This window comes from Pleurodeles waltl, chromosome 4_1 (assembly GCF_031143425.1).
Source record: "Pleurodeles waltl isolate 20211129_DDA chromosome 4_1, aPleWal1.hap1.20221129, whole genome shotgun sequence".
Taxonomy (NCBI): domain Eukaryota; kingdom Metazoa; phylum Chordata; class Amphibia; order Caudata; family Salamandridae; genus Pleurodeles; species Pleurodeles waltl.
The window spans coordinates 341,005,126-341,029,098 of NC_090442.1; the positions used below are offsets into that span (position 1 = coordinate 341,005,126).

The window sequence follows — 23,973 nt, forward strand, 5'->3', positions numbered from 1 at the left end:
ACTCTCTGTCCTCAGCATTCCACAGCCACGTCAGGGTTGACATCACCCTGGAATGCAGAGGATCAGAATACCACAGCCGTCAAGCTTATCATTATTGGCGTATGATACCTGATGATGAATTAGTTTTCTGTAGAGTTAGGTCTTTTTTCAAATGTGCAATACGCTAGCATAATTGCATGAATTTTGAAGTATTTATTGTAGGTTTTAACCTTACCTTTTGTATGTTCTATTCTTCTATTGTATTTTTTATGTGTATTATGGCTATCGTATATCCGAATAAAGACGATGATGATGATGATCCTTTGGCCGGAAAGTGAAACAGTGGGGATTTCTCTCTGAATAATGGTAAAATCTTTCTCATGAACTGATAATTTAACTGAGATCTCTGTTCCAGGACAAGTATAAACGTTCTGTGGAATAGATTAACCATCCCTGAAATAATTATCCAGTGTGTAAATGGAAAATTAGGTCACCCACTGTCATCATGATAGTATCTAATACATGGACAAAGCAGTATGACCTTGTGGTTGACTGCATTTTGTGCAGGAAGACACAGCAAGGCACATGAAGAACCGTTCAAGGGCAGTGCACCAGTGGATTTTTTGTTTTTGTTTTGAAAACTCATCTTTGTGGATTGGAACATTTTTATTCAACTGCTCCAAAGTATGGTTTAATATAGCAGTGTAAGTATATTAGTTTTTTAGTAACTATTTGATTGGAATGTGATATTCTCAGCAATACGTTCATCACAGTTCTTTGTGAAGAGGAGGTGCTTTTTATGTTGTGGTGTGCAGCACTCGTAGAAGTTACATTTAAGAATGAGCCATTGCTGTAAGAGCTGCTGTAAATATATAACATTATAGGTAAGTAACAGTGAATTACCGAAATGCATTACAGTAAGGCTTCTGAGTCCCATCTATAATTTTGTGTTATTTATGGCCCCCATACATTTTCTGTCCGCGCTTCACCTGCTGCGCAGGTGCAGAGGAATAATGGGTGAGCCTTACATATCATTGCTTCTCTGTGTCAAAAATGGTTACGAAAATACCTAGGTTCCTGCCAACCAACCCCACAGCTGTTGGTGCTCTCCTATTCCTCTCCTCCAGAAGCTGCTTCCTGCTCTCCAACACAGCTCTGTGAGAGCACAACCAGAGCAGTCTGGACATAGCAACAGTTCGTAATAGATCTTGATGCCCACTGTTGCTACTCATAGTAGTAAATACTGTGCTTAGAATCTGTTATTCACCCTAATGGGCATAAAAATTGTGTTAACAGAATTTATGCCTATCTTTGACACTATATTGCACTCCACTGCATTTTGGGTAGGTTTCTGATTTAGAAACATCATATACTTTCAAACATATACACCTACTGTAATTAATGCTTTAGGAAAGCAAATTGCCAATTTACATTTCATTTATAGATTTTGCTGCGGGTCAGCAAGAGGCATTTGTCATTAGAGTTTTGCCCATTACTATGAACTCCAACAAAGAACAGCTATATTGTCCTATAATTGATGTTATAGGAGTTGTCTAAATAAATTGGCCTGTTGAAAAGAAAATGAATTACCAAAGTTTTGCTTTTATTATGAACCTAGAACTTATGGTAGGTCAGATAAAATGTTTTTCACTAAAAGTTGGAGTCATAAAATAAAAATCCAGTGTATTTTGTGGTTTTAAATTTAAGTATATATAGTTTTTTACAAAGGTCAGCCAATTATTTGATATATTTAAATCTCTTACGTTTTCAGAATTTGCAGCAAGCGTCTCTATCTTGTGTAAATGAAGTGAGACGTTTTGTAATAGATTAGTCTTTTTTAAACCTGTTGACCATTTTTACCTCGAAGAACCAAATTCCCCCTTTTAAAAAAAAATGTAAAAATATTTGAACAGATTCCACTTTTTGAAAGTCATTGACTACTTTTTAAATGTGTTCCTAATGGTACCAACTTCTATAAATCATGAATAACTTTTGTACTTCCATGTTTTGTTAAGAAAACGTTTTAATCTCTTAAAGTGTCAGCATTTAAAAATATAACATGTACATTTGTTGTTGTATAAGTAAAAATTCCACCTGAAAAATAATAATTCCATATTTAAAGAACCACTTTTAAATGTATAAAATTGTCATCAAAGAATTTGAACAGTTTCTTAAATCTTCAAAATAGCTTTTCAATTTGTAAAAATAAAAAATATAAACATTACAGTTTTAATTACCATTGTTTACAAAAGTTCCACCTAATATGTTTGTTGGAACAAATTATATTTCTTGAGTTTGTACAAACCGTGGTAGTAATTAAACTGACGACTGCAGTTACGTTTTTGCACTAATAATCATTATGTTTTTATGGTCCTATATTTTTTAAAATATATTTTGAGATTTTATCCAGAATTGTTTTAAAACTCCACCTTTTGGTAAAACATTAAAAACAAATCTATTTTTTTAAATGTTTTTTTTTTTTTACAAAAAGGCAGGTTTTGCGCAAAGATTTGTCTTAGGCACACAGCAAGTACTAACATCTTCTAATGATCTTCTATCCTCATCTTTAAAAGGTGAAGCTTTAGCAAGATGTTATATGTTTCTTAAAGACATACAGTTATGTGAGCCTTATCTTCTTCATAAAAAATGAAGTGTTGAGTTTTAAGAATCATCATATTTCTTACCGAGCGTGAGAGGTGAAGAACAATAAAATATTTACAGAGCCCTTTTATTATTTACTCTTCTGCACAATACATATAGCTGCTGTTAAGGAAAAATACTTCCACTAATGTAATTAAAGGTTCAGAAATTAAGTACAGTAATAGTTACATATTAAAACAGTGTACTAACTTGCTTAGCATCTTTAGCGGGGGGCTAAAAAGGGAAGCGTGATATTGTATTATCATTCATTAACATTTATTCTCCACAACATTCACCTAAATTGACCTAGTAGGGTATCAAGATGTGACAGACTATCAGTGACTAAGCTCAGGAGATATGAGGCTATTGTATGCACAGCCAGGTTTCTCCACCTTAAAAAATAAGGGGTGGTCAGTTTTGTTTTGAAGCTGTAGAGGCTGTTCCGTAGCAAAGAGGACTGAATTCTAAAGCACAGCTGCTGAAATGAGACTGGTAAAAAGATGAAACCTTTAAGAAAAGGTTAGACAACATATGAGCTTTCTGATTTACTCCTGATTGTCAAATGTGTGTGTTAGACCTGGCATCCTTGGCATGGTTACCCCTAAATGTTTGCCCTTTGGCCTCCTGTTTTGCTGACCTTGTTTTTTCTGGCTTCAGGACTCTGTACTTTACCACTGGTAACCAGTGCTAAAGTGCTGGTGGTCATGGTAACATTGGCTAATCCACAATTGGTATATCTAATTTACTTACAAGCCCCTAATTACGTTCACTACCTGTGTCCAGAGCCTGTAAATTAAATGCTACTCGTAGGCCTGCAGCACTAATTGTGCCACCCACTTCAGTAGCCCTTTTTAACATGACTCAAGCCTGCCATTGCAGAGCCAGTGTAATCAGTTTTAAACTTTGATATCGACCTTGCAAATTAACCCTTTTGCCAGGTCCAAATCTTATTTTTTTAATACATATAAGTCACCTCTAATGTAGGCCATGGACAGCTCCAAGGGCAGGGTGCAGTGTATTTAAAAAGGTGGACATGTACTTTTAAGTTTTACATGTCCAGGTAGTGAAAAACTCGTTTGTGTTTCACTACTGAAAGGCCTATCTCTCATTAACATTGTCCTATTAAATTTAATAAGTATAATTTCCAGCTGGGAAGAGATGGGACCCCCAAGTTTGATGTCTCTGAAATCACAATTTACAGTCACAACTGATGGTGAAGTCAGATTTTAAATTGTAAATCTGAAAATGTCTTCTGCCTGTCTCTGAATAAACATCTGGGTGGCTGAAAACGTTTGCACTCAAAACTGCCACATCACCTCCGGAACCACCATTTCGGAACCAGCCCATCACCGGCACTGCTTGGAGAAGATCCACACACCTCCTCCACTAGCATGGAGTAACCGAGTGCATCACCTTCAGGACCACCACACCAAACTCAGAACTGACTCATCAGCGCAGTTGCATGGAGAAATCCAGCGCAACACCTGAACTGTGAGGGGCTCTTCGATGCATCTCATGCTATAACAAGGATTAAAGTACTGTTGCTCATTGGGCCTCATGTGGGTCCTGTGGCTAGCCTGCGCTCCACCACGAGTGGCTTGAACTCTTGACTTTATGCCGGTCCAGTTCAACCAGATACCCCAATAGGCTCTTATTGCTTTTAAGAGCTACTTTCACAATTATTCTTTAAAAATTCATATCTCAACTTCCACTTATTGGATTTTTGATGTTTTGGTATTTCTTTATTTATAAAAATATAATCTATTCTTCTAACTGTGGAGTCTTTCTGTAGTGCTTTCACTGTGTTACTGTTTTCAGTATTGCACAAATACTTTACACATTGCCCCTTCAGTTAAGGCTGCTTGCTCTCTGCCAAGCTACCAGAGGGTGAGCACAGGTTAATATATGATGTGTATCTGACTTACCCTGACTACGCTTGTTGTGGTTGCTGCTTTGACAGGGTGCTTACCTCTACCAACCAGAAACCCAATTTCTAAGTGTGTCTAAAGAATATGGGCCCGATTCATTAAGTTCCCTGACAATGGTGTTAAATTAAAAAATTTGCACATTTTTACTAAAAGCCAATGTAGTTGATCTAGGGCGTGGGAAATGTAGCCTGTATGTTTGGGTCTCAGAATTAGTTTTGTAACAGTATTTGCGCTGAACCTTGCTGACATGTGTGAGAACATCAAAATAAATTTTCTTGGTCAAATCTAGTTGTGCTGAACTAATTTTACTACTAAGACCCAATAATGGAAGACTATGCCAAAGTTATATCATAAAGAAGCATGTTCTGGTCATTGCTGTGAATTGGAATTTTGCTGTCAGGCAACCCTCTGACTATATGAAGATCCCATATTACTGAGAGACGTACAATTAGAAATGGTTGCATACATGCAGCACAGGGACCTAGGTGCCAAAATGGAGAATGCTTATTCGTAAGACATCAGATGGTGCTGGTTTCAGGCTTAAAAATGAGGCACCCACCATCTGTGATCAGCCTAAGAAATTGGATCATTATTTGGGAAGGATGCGAGTCCTTCACAGGTAATAAGTCTGCAATCTCCCTTCTACTGACATCCAAGTCCCCCTTTGTAGCACTTGTCTCTCTAATGGCAGCAAGGCAGAGCAGGCGAAGGCCTACTCACAGGAAGAGGTGTGGGCCAGTGATGCAGTCCTCAGGCAACACTCAGTGCTTTTCCTTATAAAAGGGAAAGCATGTTTTTTACGGCCACACTAAATACTATGCATTAATTGATAAGTATGTACAAGCTGGCAGGTGACAGCCTCTAACGGTTTACACCCCAGCAACCCCTAAACTCACAATTAACTCCTCATTTGCTAGACACAACATAAGTGGGGGTAGCTATTAAAATTCGGGCCTACTGATCAAGGTGCGACCACAACAATGAAAACAAATATACGACATTAAGACCTCTCCAGATGGTACCATTTTATAATGACATTCATCAATTTATGCAATTAATCACTTTGTCAATGTCCATAAAGCATTAGCATGTTCAATATACTGTGTACAGGAGTCTGTTGTCATACTTTTATAATGCTGCAAAATAGGTTTTGAATCCAACAGCTAAGATCCATGCACCCCAAAGACATTAGGCTAAAAGTCTCAACTCCAGAGATGCTTAAAGAGTAGAAACCTCTCACAGGGTCATAAATGTAATCCCTTCGAAGTCAAAGAGTGCTGTAACATGTTTTTAAAAAAAGGCTCTTGTAGGGGATGCTGCACTTCTGGGAACACCTACAATGTGTTTTACTTCATGTGTGGCGCCTCTACCCTCTCTGGGGCACCACAAAACAAATAATGCAACATCTTCCTTATCTAGTTTCATTGGTAAGAGTGTGGTGATCCCCCTGGAGGCAACAGCATCTATTTTTGGAAAACATGTTTTTCAAAAAAGCTTTTCTTATATAAATGTGGTTCTAACTATAACTACCCAGTGGTTACAGTTATATTTATGGCAGTTATTGTTTGATTTGCTAATAATGTTGGTGCTGTTTGATGAATCTTCATAAAACCTTCCCAAAAAAAAGTTCACCCACCTTGGTTCCTTCCTGGAAAGTCTTGTATTGAGCTATCGCACAGGGGAAGAAAAAGGGGGGAGGGAGTCCTAAAACGCATTTTCACCATGCAATTTTCAATTGGAAAATTGAAAGGCGATACCACACAAGCAGTGTACGGAATTGCACAAAATGTGTCTGAAAGCTAGATCTTGGTCCAGAGAACGTGATGTTTTGATTTGGCACAAATCTGCTCAGTAGTTTTTGAGAAATTAAGGTTTGAAAATGATGCAAATATAGAGACACAAAGGGTCTGGAGACGTAACTGATCAAAAGATGTAATCTAATTGGCTGCAACAACGTCAACATCAACAGAGAGGTGGCAGCAGCCATTTTAGGTCTCAGGGACTCAGGCGGTCATTATGAAAATGGCGGTTCGGCCCGCCATGCCGACAGTGGCGGCTGAAGACACCACATAGTGAAGAGGTTGACGGCTGCCAGCGGCAGCTGTCACCCACCGCCATGCTCCCGACGCCAGGCAGCCTGGCGGCGGGATGAAACACCATCCGCCAGGGTAGCTGTGCTACCCTGCGGATAATGTTTCATATGCCACCAGCCTTTTCCTGGCAGGATATCACGCCAGAAAAAGGCTGGCGGAGGGGGTGCCCCTGCACTGCCCATGCACTTTGCATGGGCAGTGTAGGGGCCCCGGTACAGAGCCCCGTCGCGCATGTCACTGCCCAATTTATGGGCAGTGACATGCGCGATGGGTGCTGCTGCACCCGCCGCACACCAACATTGGCGGCAGCTCCTAATGGAGCCGCCCTCAATGTTACGGCCTTGTTCCCCGCCAGGCCGGCGAGCGGAGACACTGTCTCCGCCCGCAGGCCTGACGGGGAAACCATTATATGGCCGGCGGGTTTTCCAGGGGGCTGGCGGTCGAAGAAAGGACCGCCAACATGAACACGTAACGTGTTGGGTATACCCTGTAAGAATCAGCTGTGTTAGGGAATGATCATCCTTTGACAATATCTAAGAAGGAATTGAATCACTCTGTAAAGTGGAGTATGATTGATGCTCTACATGGAATCATCCTTTTAATGTGGACCGTTTAATCAAAGGAAAGCTATATGAATATATCTCCAATGAATAATGTACAATATGTGCACTCATGAAAATTAATTTGAGCAGTATGGAGCTCTGTTTATAGAATTACAAGTTGAAGCATTTATTTATACAATGCCATCTTCTAGAATGCACCATATTTTACAACTGCGATATCTACATGACCAGCCAAGTCAACACGGTAGTAGCAACATGTTTCCACTGCCTCAAGCTACACAGGAAAATATTCAATTGTGTCCCACTGGAAACCTGTAAAACAGGGACCCAATCCTACATCAGTAGCAGCATACGACAACATATTTTACGCTGTTATCACCACGAAGCTCAACTACAGACTCCAAGTTGTGGCTGCCAGACTCATACTCAGACCTTTCTCTCATAGAAAAAACCTCCAAGCACTTGAAGGACTTCCACTGACCTCCTATCCAGAAGCATGCTACCTTAACACTCCTCACCCTCACATATAAGGCACTACACAAACTAGACCAAGCTTACCAAACGACTGCATCCACTTCTACATAACATCAAGACACCTAAAGCAGGAGAACGCGCCTTCACACATCATCCCTATGACCCGGAAAAGCTTCCCCTTCACCTTCCCCTCCCCAGCAGACCGCACCCTCTTCAAATTCAGAAGAAGACTGAAAACCTGGCTTTTCAAATATACTTATCTGCATCAACTCAGCACCTTCTAGAGTGCCTGGATACCCTCCGGGGTGATAAGCACGCCATACAAATCCTTATAACATAAGATATCTTGTATGATTTTGATGTTGATTTTACTTACAAAATCAGTTGTATGAAAGTGTTTGCGTAAAAAATAGTGTTGAAAAAGGGTGCCATTCATGTTTAAAGTGAGAAATGCGCCTCTCCGTATTAGGGGTGAATTCACAGCACAGCTGGATAATTTGTGCACTCAAGAGTTCATTAAGCCCTTGGATGCAGGGGAATAGAATTCTGCTGTTGATATCCCAAGACGGTGCAGTCTTTTCAGGTCGCGATCTTGGCTTATGGCAGAAATGTTGAGTGCAATACAGCACCGTAACGAAACTTAATCCCTACTCCTCTGCCAAAGTACCTCTAAGGACATCCTCTCCCCCCCTGGACCCTGTCAGGGGCCTTCCGCCCATGCACAGAGTACTGTGCTAAGGGGGCCCCTGGAGCCTGGGACCCCCACACTGCGGGTGGCCTTTGTTATGCCACTTTTGCAATAAGATTTTGGAAAGAGTTTTTTGAGGTGTTGTTAGAAAGAGGTTTAGCCATGTCGACAGGAAAGTGCAGATTTTTGGCGTCATCTAATGCATCATCTAATGCACAAATAGCCTTTTTGAGAACAAATGTGTAAAGCTTAATTTTGTAGTTTAACAGATGATCAATTGTTATATTTTAATAAGCATGGTGTAATTGTGTGCTTTAAATAGGCTTTTGCTAACCCCGAAGATGCTGGTGTTCATTCCAAGGGTGAAAGTGCTAAGAAATTTCTGCGAACTGACCCAGATGTTGAAAGAGCCCGCAGGTAATCCGGTCAGATTCTTTTGTTCAAATAGTGCACATAATGCAAAGTTAAGATTGAATGGAATGACCAAATATATGTATTGTACTGATTTGTCATTACATTATTACATTTGTGTATGGTTTAGGTTTATTGAATGTATATACATCCTGCGGGATACCCCAGTCCAACCTTTCTTGGTCTATTTTGGGTGCACATCCCTAGATGGTATGCTGGGATCCGTGATTTTGGTTTGTGTTTCATGAGTGTACGTGTCATGTTTAAAACCTATGTTAGCGATAGTAAATGTTCAGTGTGCATTTTTGCCTGTACAGCGATACAATGGCTTTTGGCTAGGTTTGCTCTATATGCGTGTCAGAATAAAAGGGGTATACATACATACCTACTTATCTGAAACGAACAGAAGCCCAAATACTGCAACTTCACACTTAAATGCTAACAATACAGCTTTATAGTTCTAACTTTGCTTTAACTCTTTGCTGTAACTCAGTGCTCTAAGTTTTACATCTTTATGCTCATGACTATAGGGTTTGACTAAATAGAGTGATATGTCTTCTGCATTCTGCTAGGTATGTACATATTACTGCTCCTAAATAGAATAGCTTTCAAAGGTTCCTTGCTGGTGCCGAGTGTATGAGAACATTAGAGGAAAATAAGTGTGTGGCGGCAGGTGAGTAGGTCCTGAAAAGACTGCAAAATAAATGTTTTAAGTTTTAGTCAAGTTAAATGTGAGAGAGCTAAGAGCCATTCATAACATGGTGATCTTTGGCATAAATGTGATAGAAGAAGCTGAACGAAAACATAACGTTGCCAAACGAGGTGGTGTAGATGAAAATAAATCCTAAGGACTGAGACTTTGGGGATTCCCATTTGGAGTGGGTTGGGCAATTGTTGATCAGAGAACCAGGAAATTAAGGAGAAGCAGTTGGAATTGTAAGAAGAGAGACATGTGTTGAGCACAATCATGCCTAATGCAGGTAATATGACAAGGAGGATACATCTAGGTAAGAAATGGTTGTGGTATGCAGACATGATGAAGCTGGAGAAATGAGAAAGAGGTGAAGTCAATTATGATAGGAAAATCACTGAGTTGGTCCATTAAAGACCTGACATTCCTGCTTTTTGTAAAAAGGCACTACAGAGCCATAGTCGTGGCTTGATGGAATAAGGGTCTGCAGCTATAATATAGAAGTGAGTGGGAAGAGATTGACAGGATATATAGATGAGGACAATGTTGGAAAGAGGCACAGTTGTAACTTGAGAACAGAAGCCTGGAGGTGAAACCAAAGGGGGTTAGTCGTTTTATGAATAGCAAGAATCTCTCGAAGGGAAGCAGGAGCCTCCCACTGTCGTTTGGCTGATTAGATAGACTTGGCTGTGGACAGCATACGAGAAGGTAATTAAAAGTGTGGTTCTGATCTTAGTGGGGAAGCTGAAGCAATGTTGGTGGCTGAGAAATTGGGTTACTCTGTGGAACCTCGTAGTAGGAACCCTGGAGGAGAGAATTAACTATTTGGCCAAACTGTTTACGATAAAACTGAACAGCTCTGATATGGTACAATGGACATTTGTAGTCAGTGAGATTGACATTGCATGTATACTATCTCTGCTTCTGCAGTCTAGTGCCCATCTTGGTTTTAAGGGATGGAATGGAAATAAATGTTTAAGGATGACAACATGGATCTGCTGAGCAAAAGTGAAAATGTGATAGCGGGCATTAAATGTGGCATGCACAGTGTTGCTAAATGTTTTGCTGGTTGAGTTCTGATTAAGTCATTGTGGACTTAACTTAAAAACTTAACTTAAAAATATGGGGATAGAGCAAGTGTGCTCCTCAGGCTAACTTTCTTTTTAATTGACATAGGAAATTGCTACAACCTAATTCCTTTGATGTTACTACCGGTGTTTTGGGGATTCCAGCATCATGACAGCACAATTTGCACTTGATGTGTCTTAGAAATTGGGTTACTTGTTGAGGAGGTTGAAATTCTACTCAAACAGCAACCACAATCCTTGTGAAGCAAATCCCAAATAAATCTGTGCTCAACCTTCTGATAACTTGGCACAGAGCAGTTGGGCTTAACGTAGAGGTAATGTATAAAGTATTTATGCAGTACGTCAAACAGTAATAAAGCGGATGCAACACAAGAAAAACATCAGACCGATTTAGGAAAACAGAGCAAATTTTATTAAATAAATCAAGACCAAAACAAGGAAAATCCAGTCAGTAAAACCGAAGATATGCAATTTTAAAGATTGAGGTGAAAATAGTCAAAATGCCACCTGTGGCTACCTCGTTGTGCAAGACCTAGACAAAGTCACATGGTCAGGCTGCCCATGATGGAGCATGGATTGGGTACATGGTTCATGTTAGTCCCACTTAAAAGTTACTTTCTCAGTCCTGCCCAAAGTGTTCCTTTTGTGGTGGAGGTGGCCTCAAGGATCAGGGAAGCATCACAGAAGGCCATCAATGTAACGTGGAGAGCAGGCCTAGTGTTGTGGATGATTGTCGCTGTAATGCGAAGATCCAGTTGTTGTTGTGACCAGTTGGGCTGGAGCTTTGCAGTGGCACTCCCCATGAGTGGGGGTATAGCTGTAGCTTGAAGGGCCAGGGTGGCAGGACGTCAAATTGGCAAATAGTGTCAGCGACAAGGTTTTGGCTCCAGCGTGCTCAATTGCTGTCGCAAGAGCCTAAAAACTTCATTTCAGCTCCACTGAGGCCACACCAAGGGTCCAGGACCTGTGGGGCACCACTCAGGGCTCAGAGGCTTAATCCAGACGGGTGTGGGTGCTGGTTCAGGTGGTTGGGAGCCCGTTATGTCCCTGTGGCTCAGAACAGGAGGCCAGCAGACTAGCCCTTGGAGTCACTCTGGGAGTCCTTAGTTCAGCTGCAGGTCAATCCCTTTGTCTTAGGCAGGAGGGCAGCAGGGCAGCAATCCAGCAAGGCAGCAGTCAAACAGAGTGGCAGTCCTTTAAGCAACACAGCAGTCCTTGATGTCAGAGTCTCCAAAGATCCGGAAGCGTAGTAAAGAGTTGGTTTCTGAGGATCATTATTTATACTTGGTGCCTTCTTTGAAGTGGGAGAAGTTTCTCTAGGTTTCCCTTAGATGTGCAGGTTTCCTGCTTCCCCTGCCCTGGCTCCTGACTAACTGCAGGGGTATGCAGTCGCTTCCCCTGCCCTGGCTCCTGACTAACTGCAGGGGTATGCAGTCCTGTGTGTGGAGGCAGGTCACAGCCTATTGAAGTGTAACTAGGCCTGCACCTAGCTCTGCAATCCCATCCTGCCAGGTATGGCCTATTCAGGAACACCTAAGCTCTCTTATGTATGTGGCTGTCTAGGAGAAATATACAAAGGCCAACTGCCAATTACACCCAGTCATGTAATCCAGTGACAGGCCACAGGCACTAAGTGCCTAGAGCAGGAAAATGGCAACTTTCTAAAAGAGGCATTTTAAAAAATGTAGCTTGAAATCTGACTTCACAAGAAGTTATTTTTTTCATTACAGTACTTAAGACACCAAACATGAACTGTGACTTGTTCCCATTTGGAATATATCACTTATTAAATTAAATAAGATAAGTCCAATATTATTTTAAGAGAGAGGTAGGCCTTACGTTAGTGAAAAACAACTTTAGGAGTTTTACAGTACCAGAATATGTACAACTTAAAATACATGTCCTACTTTTTAACTACACTGAATACTGCCCTTTGGACTGTTCAGGGTCTACCCTAGGGGTAACATATATGTATTTGAAAGGAATGTGTAGGCCTGGCAAAAGCTTTATTTTCCCATGTCGAAGTGCAGTTTAAAATTTTACACACAGGCTGCAGTGACAAGGCTGAGACATGGTTATAAGGCTGCATAAGTGTGTGGCTCAATCAGTGCTGCGGACCCACTAGTAACTTTTTTTTAGAGGCCCTGGGTACAGGCAGTACCACTTTACTAGCGACTTACAAGTAAATTAAATAAATGTGGCAATTGAGTATAAACCAGTTCCCCAATGTTTTAAAGTGAAAGCACAAGCACATTAGTCCTGGTTAGCAGGGCTAAAGTACACAGAGTCCTAAAAGCCAACACAAACAGGTTCAGGGTGAAGGCAACACGTTTGGTAAAGCCCCAGCAGAAAGGGCCAAGCTCAACAATGTGGCAACCTTACTTAAAAAACAACAACCATACTTGCCGCAATGTCATTTTATCTACCAATATAATTCCTATGGAATGTCCCATGTCTGATAATATTTCAGCACTATACTTGTAATAAGAAAAACAGGCAGGTCATAAAAAGCCTGTCAAGGCTTCAATTTTCCCCCCACACTCTCTAGCAGAAATGTGCTTCTCATATTCTATTATACCTACATTCTTCAATCTACTACTAGCATCTTACAACAGACTCAAAATCTGAAAGATAGATAACTGTGGTGGAATCATCTTGATCTTATCCAAAATAATAATCAACAAAACTACTCAGGCCTTTCTTTAATTTCCTTCATATATATCCTGACCAAACTGTACTTCAGTTTCATCCTTTGTCTGTGGAGTGGCTAACCGCCTCCTGAAAAAGGCCTACTTCACCTGCAGCATCCTTGATCTGCAACTCCTTTTTTGTCTAGTTGCTTTATCAGAGACTTTAATACCTAAGTGGTTGACAATTTAAATTCACTGTCCCTAAAGGGTCATTGAAGAAATTGAAAAACTCAGTTTACCTCACATAGTGAAGGAGCCCACTCATAAAACTAGTTACTATTTGAAGCTTACACTCTATAAACACTGCCCTCTAGGAGACCAGTTATGGAACTAGTTACTGTTTTGAGTTTTATAAATAATGTCCTCTAGGAGCCCATTCATGAAACTGGTTAGTAAGTAAATAAGATACAGGCTAGTGCACAAAGAAGCTCTTCAGATTCAACATTTGAAACTTGCTGATACCTGTAGGCAATGTGTTTTTTCTCCTATAGAAGAGCATACAAACATTAATAAAATTGATTTCTAAAAACCTAATCATACTATCAGACATTTGTCACTGCACATGAGCAAGGTTTGGCCTTCATTCCATCTCCTCTTATTGGCAGTCTAATTAATGCTTTCCTTAGGCATGGGGTAGTTTGAAAGACGTCCATCATCATCATCTTCATCATCATCTAATGATAATAAGACTGTCACACACTAATCCGAAATATTCGGTCAATTGCAGAGCAATTGATGGACTCCTCTGATGATAAAGGTACTCAAATCTCTAGCCACTGTGCCTCTTCCAGCCCATCTGGAAATGAACAACCTGCTCAGTGACTCTATTACTGTGACCATCAGCCACAATATAAGGGCAGAACTGCTCACTGCTGGGTACCATGTCTATGTGTGTATCTTAATACTCCATGACGTTTGTTCAGATTTCCACATTTTGAACAAACCTATGTCCTTCAATGAGCAATATCTGTTCTAGTGCAAAACCTACAGGACGCATTGAAGATTGCTTTATACATCTTCCCAGTGCCTGAAACAGCTATTTGGTGAGAGCTCAGGGATGCATTAGTAACATCCCTGATCCTCAAAGACCTCCAGTGGCCAGGATTACTGGCAACTTCCAAATTATAATTTGGACACAGCTGGGGCTCATGTTAAAGGAGGATGTCTGGGATATAATCTAATCACTGCCTATCTACGCTTCTTCCTCATCTTTAGGCAAGTCATTCATCTGCCTCAATCACACAAAAATCCAAAAGGCTACTCTTCATCGCAGTAAATACCAATGACTTACATTTAGCACTGTCCATGGACACCCCGCCCACTCTCATCTGTTTGTGGTTTGTCTTTCATGTCAACCTGCCCCTGGAGTATCAAGACAACAAAGTCATGAAGAGAGCTTTTTACCTATTATACCTTCTAGAGCTGATACCACAGTTGATTGCATTAGTCGTGCAGCCATAATCACTTACCTTTGCTACTACTGTAGGATCTACATGAAACTCCATTTCAAAACTGTCACTAAATTGCAGTAAACCCACAATTGTGCATCTTGTCTTATCTATTGTATCCATTTATAAGGTGTTCTGATCTCTCACCAGCCAAAATATCCCTGTGACAGCTCTGTATCAAACATGTCAAATAGCTATTTGTCAAATAGTTTTAAAGTGTTATGGCTGACACACAAAGTCTAAAAGAATGTGCTCCTGCTTTAATTGAGCAAAATGTTCTATTTTTATAAACTGACCTTAAGCATAACATGAGCCTCCCCAACGATATTTTTTCTCAAGAAGATAGTATGCTGGAGTTTTGGCAGTAGATTGTTGCACACACACCATTGAAGACTCTTGAAATCCCCTGTCCTGCATTTCATCTCTGAGTTTGACTTCATTAAATGAGGAACAACAGCTACAATTTAACTGTTTCGTTTGATGTAAAGATTATAGCAATGTTGAGTTCAATGACTCTCTCCCCTTCTCCCTTCACCTCTGGTTTTCCTTCTCTCCCTCACCCTCACTTTCAAAACATTTGTATGGGAATATCCAGTGTCACTGAGCAAATAAACAATTGAATTAACTGAATTCAAACTTTAAAAAATTGACTCTTTTGATAAGCCTAAACCCTCCTTTTAAATACTAATTAATCACTACTAAATAGACTTTAACTGCTTATAAGAAAGGATGGATAGTATTTAACATTAGGGTATCAAAAGGATGATCCTAAACATGTCCTCACAATGGGGAGGCACTACACGCTTTTTTCACTGTAGCAGAGTTAGCTGTTTCATGGGAAATCATTTAGGTACACTATTAAATTTAATAATATTATCTCATTCTGGGAACTAGTTATAAAGTTCATTCTTTATGCTAAATATTTTACAAAATGTAATTATAAAAATACACCTTTCTACCAGCTTAAGCCCTCTAGAAACCCATTTGCACGAGCTTCCAACTGTCACCCTGGAACTGAATAGCCTCTTTGATGTAGTGTGAACGTGCTCCCAGAGTTATGACAATGGCCTTTGGTGTGATGAAATGTTCTGGCAGGATGACCACCTGGGCAGAGCCCAGGAACTTAATTACCTTCAAAGTGACCCATCCTTACTGGCAGATGTAGCTAAAACCTGGGCCTGCCCCTACTGTGTCTGTTGGGTCAGCTAGGCACCAATCCCAGCAGAAGAGCAGCTGTCTTCAGAACCAGTTTTGAGTGACATCAGAGGAAGGATTGCTCATTTCTCATAGAACAATCAAAAACTGCCAGCTGAATAATTTCACATTGGTGTAACTCCTAGATATCTGTAAATCAGTAATCACATTGGAGCCATTTGTCAATATTACATGCCACTAAATGTCATTTTTAAGAGAAGAAATGTATTAGTTCATGAAGCTTTTTCTGTCTTAATGTTTTAGAATGTACATAATAAATTTTACATATACATGTACAGAAAAAAGTCATGCACCACATACACTACAATTAATTCTCACACCCAATCATATCATAGCATACTTCATCCATACTAATAATACATCAAACCATCCATGCTATTTAAAACATCAAATGATAAGGTTAAACACAACCACATAATGTATGCAAAAGAAAAATGTCCAGAGAATGATAATTGTGCACACATATTAACTAGCATCAGTATCATTTCCACTTTGATGTAACTTCATATATATTGTCTATTTTATCTATAACCGTAGTATACAGTGGTCTTCATTGCATATAGTGTATGTTTGCATAAATCTCCCACTGATAGTTTATCACACTCAGAATGTTATTCAGATACCCTCCAACAGTATTATGGTCTTCAGGTACCCATTCAAAAAGCACTGATGTATATTTCAGTGAAAAAACCAAAATGCAGGGTGCAAAGAAAATGAATAAAACCATGGGGGTGGAGGAACTGCCCAGATAATAAGGGGTTAACTATATAACAATCCATTTCGGAAAATGGTAAAGCCTTCAACCTGTACTTGATAGGATGGGTGTGCTCAGTCACCAAGACAGAAAAGAAAAAACAGTGACATAAGGAAAAAAAAAAAAGAAAAACAATCCTGTATATATCACAGCTGTGTGAAGGAGGTACCTATGTCCACTAAAAACCGACCACCCAAAAGGTGTATAAAACACATACACACATCATCAGTCACAGTCTTTCGCTAAAAGACAAAGCCTACTTAGGCCCTTTGGACATGCATAAGACTTCTGCCACCATGAGGGGATTGCACCAAGTACTTACCTCCACATGCAGCATAAAACAGAACTGCCTACTACATAAAGAAAACAAGAATCAGGTAGACACTCCCTGGTCCCCGGTGTCTAGGTAAGCACCACTAAGAAACGGAGAAACTACAACAAAAGTGATGTAGATGATATAGTTTTGCCACCATGTTTAATCCAGATCAAGCAGCACTATATATCTAAGGCGGCTGGAGGGAAATCTAATCAGTCTCTAAGTATGCTCATGATGGTAAAAAACACCAAATGAAGACAGAAATGGGCTCTGTTCTGGGTAAAGAGGTCTTCTTCAGAGGGCCATTCCAGGTCTAATGTCCCATGAGGATCCAACAGATTTACTAAAAAGAGGGAAGGATACCTAAGGAAGAGAGTTGCTCATATATATAGGTTGAAAAGATATATTGTGGGTCACAAGAACAGTGACTTACCTGGGTTTTGGGTGTCAGTAAAGTAACAATGTAACAGCTCATAAGGGGTACTACTCGTAGCATAAACTAGAAAACCAGAACTACAAGAGAGTATGGGCTATTAATGCCTCCCTCCATGGACACCACAAGAACAAATATCTGTCAACATCTTCTTATTAATACTCAGGATAACCAGAAAGTTGTTCTAAAGCCCAAATGTCAGCTTAATGTCCATAAAGTTGTAATTCCTCCCCTTCCCCCACACCGGGGTGATATACATTATGTCTTACTTGCAGTCACTACTGAGGTGGGCCCAGGTGCCAGTGCATGTTGTAACTGCCCAGAAATCTTACGTCTCACACTACTACCATAGCCATAACTGCCTAAATAATAAATACCTCGTCCTTAGCCGACCTCAAATAGATATCTGGCATGGTGTCCCCACTACAAACCACTAAGAGACAGATCCCAATACTCAGGAGTCCATGGGTGGAAAGGCTCAGGGATACAAATTATATAGTGCACAAGACCGTTCTAGATATGGGACACGACCAACTGGAGGTCTCAGAGAAACTGGCCCATATCTTGAACAATACACTTGGGGGTAGGGGTCATGGGACAAGGAGTATGCACCTGAAGTTGAAAATTTCCTCCACACGGACGTGACATCATAAACAAAATCCTGTTAGCTCGGTCCACAAGATAGAAGCTTACCAGAGAGCACTGTTTAAAGCTTCTGGGCCGGTCATGTGACTGCGACAAAGAATTAAACAAGGGACTAACCTCCCAACCGGCATCAATAAATGCAGAGGCAGCCCCACATCTGGACAGAAACTAAAGTGATAGCCATATTGGAAAGGACTTGTGTATAAATACAAATAGAAGACGGGACAGGACACACCAGTTAAATACTGTATAAGGGACTGGTTAAAAAAAAAAGCAGAGACTGAGCTTAAGCTTCTTGATGAAATAAATGTCAACCTTAAAACTTAAGCTTGTACAAGGTGGAGAGACACATGTAAACTAGGGGGAGAGGTCCCCAGAGATATTATACACCACTAAGGGCTAAGTTACCTCGTTTCACCAACCTAACACACAGCAACCCTTACATAGTAGGCACCTTACAGCGCCAAACTACTACGTTGAATTCCTGGCATAAAAAACACCTTACACCCTTGAGTGTCCCACTGCCTCAAATCATCAAATAGCATAAATCAGTTGCCTCATAGAAAGCAGGCCAAAAGGAAAAATTGACATGGGTGTCCACTAAGAACCAAAACAAACATATGTTAAAAACCCACACAACATTGACATAGTACTGCTAATCCTATCAGAGAAGCCTTGGTAAAACATGCTAGAACCCCAATAAAAGGAGCAGTTCCATGGTTAAAAAAAAAGGTGGGAGGTTGCAGTGGATGGGGAGGGGGAGAACAACCACTGGAAAGATAGATTGTGCAAAGGATCCCCTCCTGCAATGAAAGACTATTCAAGTTGCAACTTCTGGAGCACAAAAAAGGAACCAGCATCACATAAAGCTAAGAGAATCTCAGTTGGAAGCATAAGAAAGTGGGATGTGTCTGTACCCCAAGATGAGTTAACAGATGGCATTTTCCCATGGGATCACCTGTTTGACCCCCTTTTCATGTGTACCTAGTCCAATATACTTCTCTTACTCTTATGGGTTATATCTTCTCCATAACGGTCCATGCTAGCGGCTTTTCTGCATGACCTAATTGGGTCAATGTTGGAATAGAGGCTCATTCCCCTTGCCACACCTCTAAGGTGGGCGCAGGATGTCTGCACAGGGTAAGATAGGTTCTCCTATATTGGATTTAGGTAGAAAGGGGCACTGTGAAATCATTGGCAGTTCAGTAGGGCACACAGGAACTGAAAAGGTGGGTTGGGGTTCCCGGGACCATTTTCCCTATTGGTTAGCAGTGGGCTAGGAGTATTCCCCCGACCCACTTATAGGCTAGTGCCAGGCATAAAGGTGGCACCCCGAGGCATCCTCTTCAGAACACTGCTGGACCTGTGGAAACCAGATGAAGGACTACACTTGCTGTTGAGAGCTATGAGGAGACCTAAAAGGCTAGACGTGTTCCCACTTGTACACAGGACAAGGAAGTCGACTCCAAGGGTCAGTTAGCTGACCTCCTGGTAAGCTACAGGGGCATAACAAGCTGCTAGAGTCCCTTTTTCCTGAAGAACACAGGTGACCAGTTCCAACTGGACCTTCCGGGATTTCTGCTGGAGTGTGTCTTGACCCCCAAGTGCTGTTCCTAAGGTACTAGGACAAGTGCCTGTTTCTAACATCCTGAAAACCTGAAACATGGAAACAACGAGGCTCCAGAGACCTCTGGAGGATCTGGACCAACCTGCTAAGTCAAGCTAACAAATGTGTTTTGTCTCTGAGCCAAAGATTGAGGTTGGTCCAGCTTGTAGCTTTTCAGCAGCAGCAGCAGATTAGTTTCAGCGGGATGACACAGAGAGCCTATCTGGCTTTGTAGATTCTGTTCGGCTACAGCTTTTAGCCTTGTCACGCTGGAGGAATCTGAGCTCCATAAAAAGTGACTAAGCCCAAAGGAAGAAATGTTCACCTGGGGAAGGCACCAAAGGTATCTAGCTAACAGGGGACCTTCCTTGGGTGCAAATTTGATGTTCTCCTGCTCAGACCTTTCCTGACTAAAGTCAACAGCTTTCCTGGGACCTCGTCCTATGGCTGTCTGGCCTTCTAGAGTCTTTCGAGGGCACAGTCTGCTGCCTTGCCCTGCTGAGGAGTTTTGACTAAGCATCAGACTAAGGGCCCGATTTAGCATTTGGCAGACTGGTTACTTCATCACAGACATGGCGAATATCCGACCCATGTATTTACAAGTGCATTAGCTGGACAGGATATCTGTCTCATTTGTGATGGAGTAACCGATTTGCCAAAATCGAGCACTAAGTCAGAAGGTAAAACTTCCAACCAAGATAAGCCTAATTTCTGTATTCGACCTAGGCTTCATCGCACTCAGCTTTAAATTGCGCCTAGCTCCCCGTCAAGTGCAACCTGATTTCCATGGTTATTGCGTACTGCTTTTTGGCACTATTTTTATTTGAAGCTTAAAAAATCCATATCTCCTATTCCCCTTATTAGATTGTTGTAAATTTGGTGTCATTTTGTTCATTAGATTATTCTCTATGGTAAAATATTTAAGTGGGATTTTTAATGTGTTGCATTTTCATCTTTTTAACTGTTTTGGTAAACGCTTTACACATTTTCTTAAATTAGGCCTGCCTGCTCTGTTTCACAGCTACCAGGTGTTGAGCTCAGGTTTAAATTATTGAAATCTTTACTGGACCTCTTAAGAATAATGATGTTATTACTTGTGTTAGACTGCCATCTATCCCAATTTATAATCCACTTTTTCACACACCGGTTCCCTCAAAATGTGCTCTTCCCTGTCTAAGTGCCCAGGTCAGGATTTTTGTACTTGCTGGGGAGTGTACACTACTGAAATACAGACATGTGGTTTACAACTGCTGCAGGAGGGACAGCCTGACTTTTGAAGTTTGGCAGGGACCCCCCCCACAGGTGGGTGAAGTCTGTTATTGCACCATGTGGTGATTGTGTGGGCTTCACTGTGCCCTTGTGACACCTCTCAAAATACTCCCTCTGGCAACTTCCTATTGTGGCCACAATCAGCGCCCTTCCACAAGCCTCATTGTCTCTGGATCATTAATATGGCAAGAGGGCAAAGACAACATGTTCCCTCATTCACAACCCATTCTGGACTACTATAGTACCCCAGAAGCATCAAATGTTAGTGTTGACGTCTGTGTCAGCCCTGGAGATGTATTGTTAATCTGGCCTCACTCTGGATTTGCCTGAATATATATATATATAAATATATAAATATATATATATATATACACACACATACGTGTGTATATATATATATATGTGTGTATATGTATATGTGACATCTGTTGGTGGATTGCAACAAAGTAAGCAATTCATTTGACTTTATATCAGAGACTGAATGTACTGTCAAGACAAGAAACTGAATGAGCACTTTGCATTTCTTTTTGTGTCTATGCACATGCATGTTCCAGCTGTTCTAATAAAGGTGTAGACCAGAAGCTTTATTGAAAGCGGATTTTATACATTTTATCACATGACATTTCAAGAAGTGTTTAGGATCATGATCAAGTATTTTTTGCAAATCCGCCACCTCTACCTATTATGTATATTTATATTGTTGGTGCAAATCCTGAAGAATGCCAGTTGGTTGATAGTGTTAGTGCACAGGTAATGTCTAAGGACCTCATTAAGAGTTTGGCCGATGCTGAACATCCATCAAAAATGGTGGATGTCCCATCCGCCCTATTGACAGTGATAGAGGCCCTTTATACTTCAACTAGGACAGCTGGGACACCGACATCTTTTTGGTGGTTGTCCTTCATCTGCCAAACGCTTAATAAGGCCTTAAGCCTACATTTAAAATTGTTTGTGGTGGCTCTGATAGCCTCTTATTTGAAGATGTAGCAGCTTCAAATAGGGTGAACCAATTGTAAATAAAAGTTAATGGAAAGAAATGATGTTGGGTGAGAGAATTTCTTTGTATAATTCACTGCGTTAAATAGTTAAAAGCCAATGCACAATTGAAAGCGGTGAAGGTGTTTTACTCATACCCACTCCTCCCATATTTTATCCTCCCGTATTTTCTACGTGTTTGTAGCAAACTTCATACTTTTCTATATTTTTGAAAACACCAGTTTATGACCAGTATCCCTGAAAGCTGTTCCATCTTTTCTTTAGTGCCTTTGGTCCATTATATTTATGAACACTGAAAAAATACCAATTTATTTTTCCAATAAATATAATGAACTATTACAAAGAGATGAAGGGACAATATACTCGGGATGCAAAGATATGAAAGTAATGTAATGAGAAGGGAAATGGAATATTTTACAAACAAAATGATGAGCTTTCTGATTTATCTGTCAGAAATAAAGTGGGGGAAGCCATTTAAATGAGGCAATCTAGCTTGTATCTCATTTAAGCCAAGCTGCAGCCGTCCAGTCTGGGTTTTTTGCAGTGCTGTGACCATCTCAATTAACCTAAATGCCTTGTGTGTTTGTGCAGGTGTCACCTGAATGATCTTGAGAATATCGTCCCTTTCATCGGCATCGGCTTGCTGTATTCTTTGAGCGAGCAGGATTTGTTCACAGCGTTGCTGCACTTCAGGATCTTCGCTGGATCAAGATTCTTCCACTCCATCTCATACCTGGTCCCTCTTCCTCAGCCCTGCAGAGGGTTGTCGTTCTTTGTTGGTTTTGCTGTAACTCTTTCTATGGCTTACAGATTGCTAACAACTGCATTGTACCTTTAGTTAAATTCAGTTTACGTGGTTTGTTCAGGTTGCTTTGTGCACGTGCTGCATAAGGATTACTACAATTTTGCGTCAGCTAAAACACCTGAACAGCTTTTGTATTTGTGTTGATTTTAGGGAACGGTATTTCTGCACAGCAGAAATCTAAACATGCTGTCTAACAATTGCTACACTGATTGTTAAATGTACATCCCAGTTTACGCTCAATATCTTTCTCATTCGCATGACAGTCTTTCTTTATATACCCTTGCTGGCGTTGCATGTTTGAAATTAGTCCAACTCAATAAAGACATGTAAATTCATAAAATTATGTTTTTTCTCCTAAATAACTGCTCACAAACAGTTTATCACATATCATTTATTTGAATCATTTATTTATATTATTGTTCCTTTAAAACTAGGATTTTATTGGAATATAGGTCACAGGTAAGGAATATCCAACATAATCAATAATACAGTAAAAAGACAGTATTTGAAACACCGATAATAACTTGTCATAAACCTAGCACATATTAAGCAATACAAATAAAATATGGAGGTTGAAGAACAACACAGTGATTTCACAGAATGTAAAACATTACAAGTGGTACACAAGGCAATAACAGAAGACCACACGCCAATGCATTGACAAAGCCAGTAGATCTGTTTTTTATTTTTATTAGTTGAAGTGTTTGGTAATAGTTGTTTGTCTTTGTGAGTGTTGACCCAGTTGTCCTAGAAAGAAAATCGCATAGTATAACAACATGTTGAGTTGCAATATTACTGAAGCTGAGATTACGTTAAGCTGTCCCACAAATAAAAATGTTCCGGAGAGGAGTGAGGATATGAAGTTTGCATTGTAACTCATGAATTTAGGAGGCCTAAATATTGGATGCTAGATATTTTTGTTAAGTGGCAGTATTATCAAGGCATCATTACTTTGCGATACATCTTTACTTTGTTATTTTAAAAAAATGGTGGGAGATTAAGGCCCTCATTACAACCCTGGCGGTCAGTGATAAACAGCGGTAATACCGCCAACAGGCCGGCGGTAAAAAAAATGGAATCACGACCATGGTGGAAACCGCCAACACAGACAGCCACTTTGGTAGCAACAAACACCGCGGGGGTAACCGCCAACAGACAGGCGGAAGACCATGTACCGCCCACACTATTACAAGGCACCAATCCGCCAGCTTTTCCGGGGCGGTACCAACGCCATCAAAAGC

The 23,973-nt window shown here is 40.5% G+C and overlaps 1 protein-coding gene across 4 annotated transcripts in view; it reads left to right on the plus strand.

The window, feature by feature from the left end:
- MGST1 (microsomal glutathione S-transferase 1) overlaps positions 1-23,072 on the plus strand; it is a 127,558-nt gene extending 104,486 nt beyond the window's left edge. For all 4 annotated transcript variants that reach the window (XM_069228475.1, XM_069228476.1, XM_069228474.1 and 1 more), the window contains 2 exons: positions 8,688-8,782; positions 22,519-23,072. In XM_069228475.1, coding sequence (XP_069084576.1) covers positions 8,688-8,782; positions 22,519-22,765 — 342 coding nt within the window. In that variant the 3' untranslated portion in view covers positions 22,766-23,072. The remainder of the gene's footprint in view (positions 1-8,687; positions 8,783-22,518) is intronic.
- The last annotated feature ends 901 nt before the right edge of the window (positions 23,073-23,973 follow it).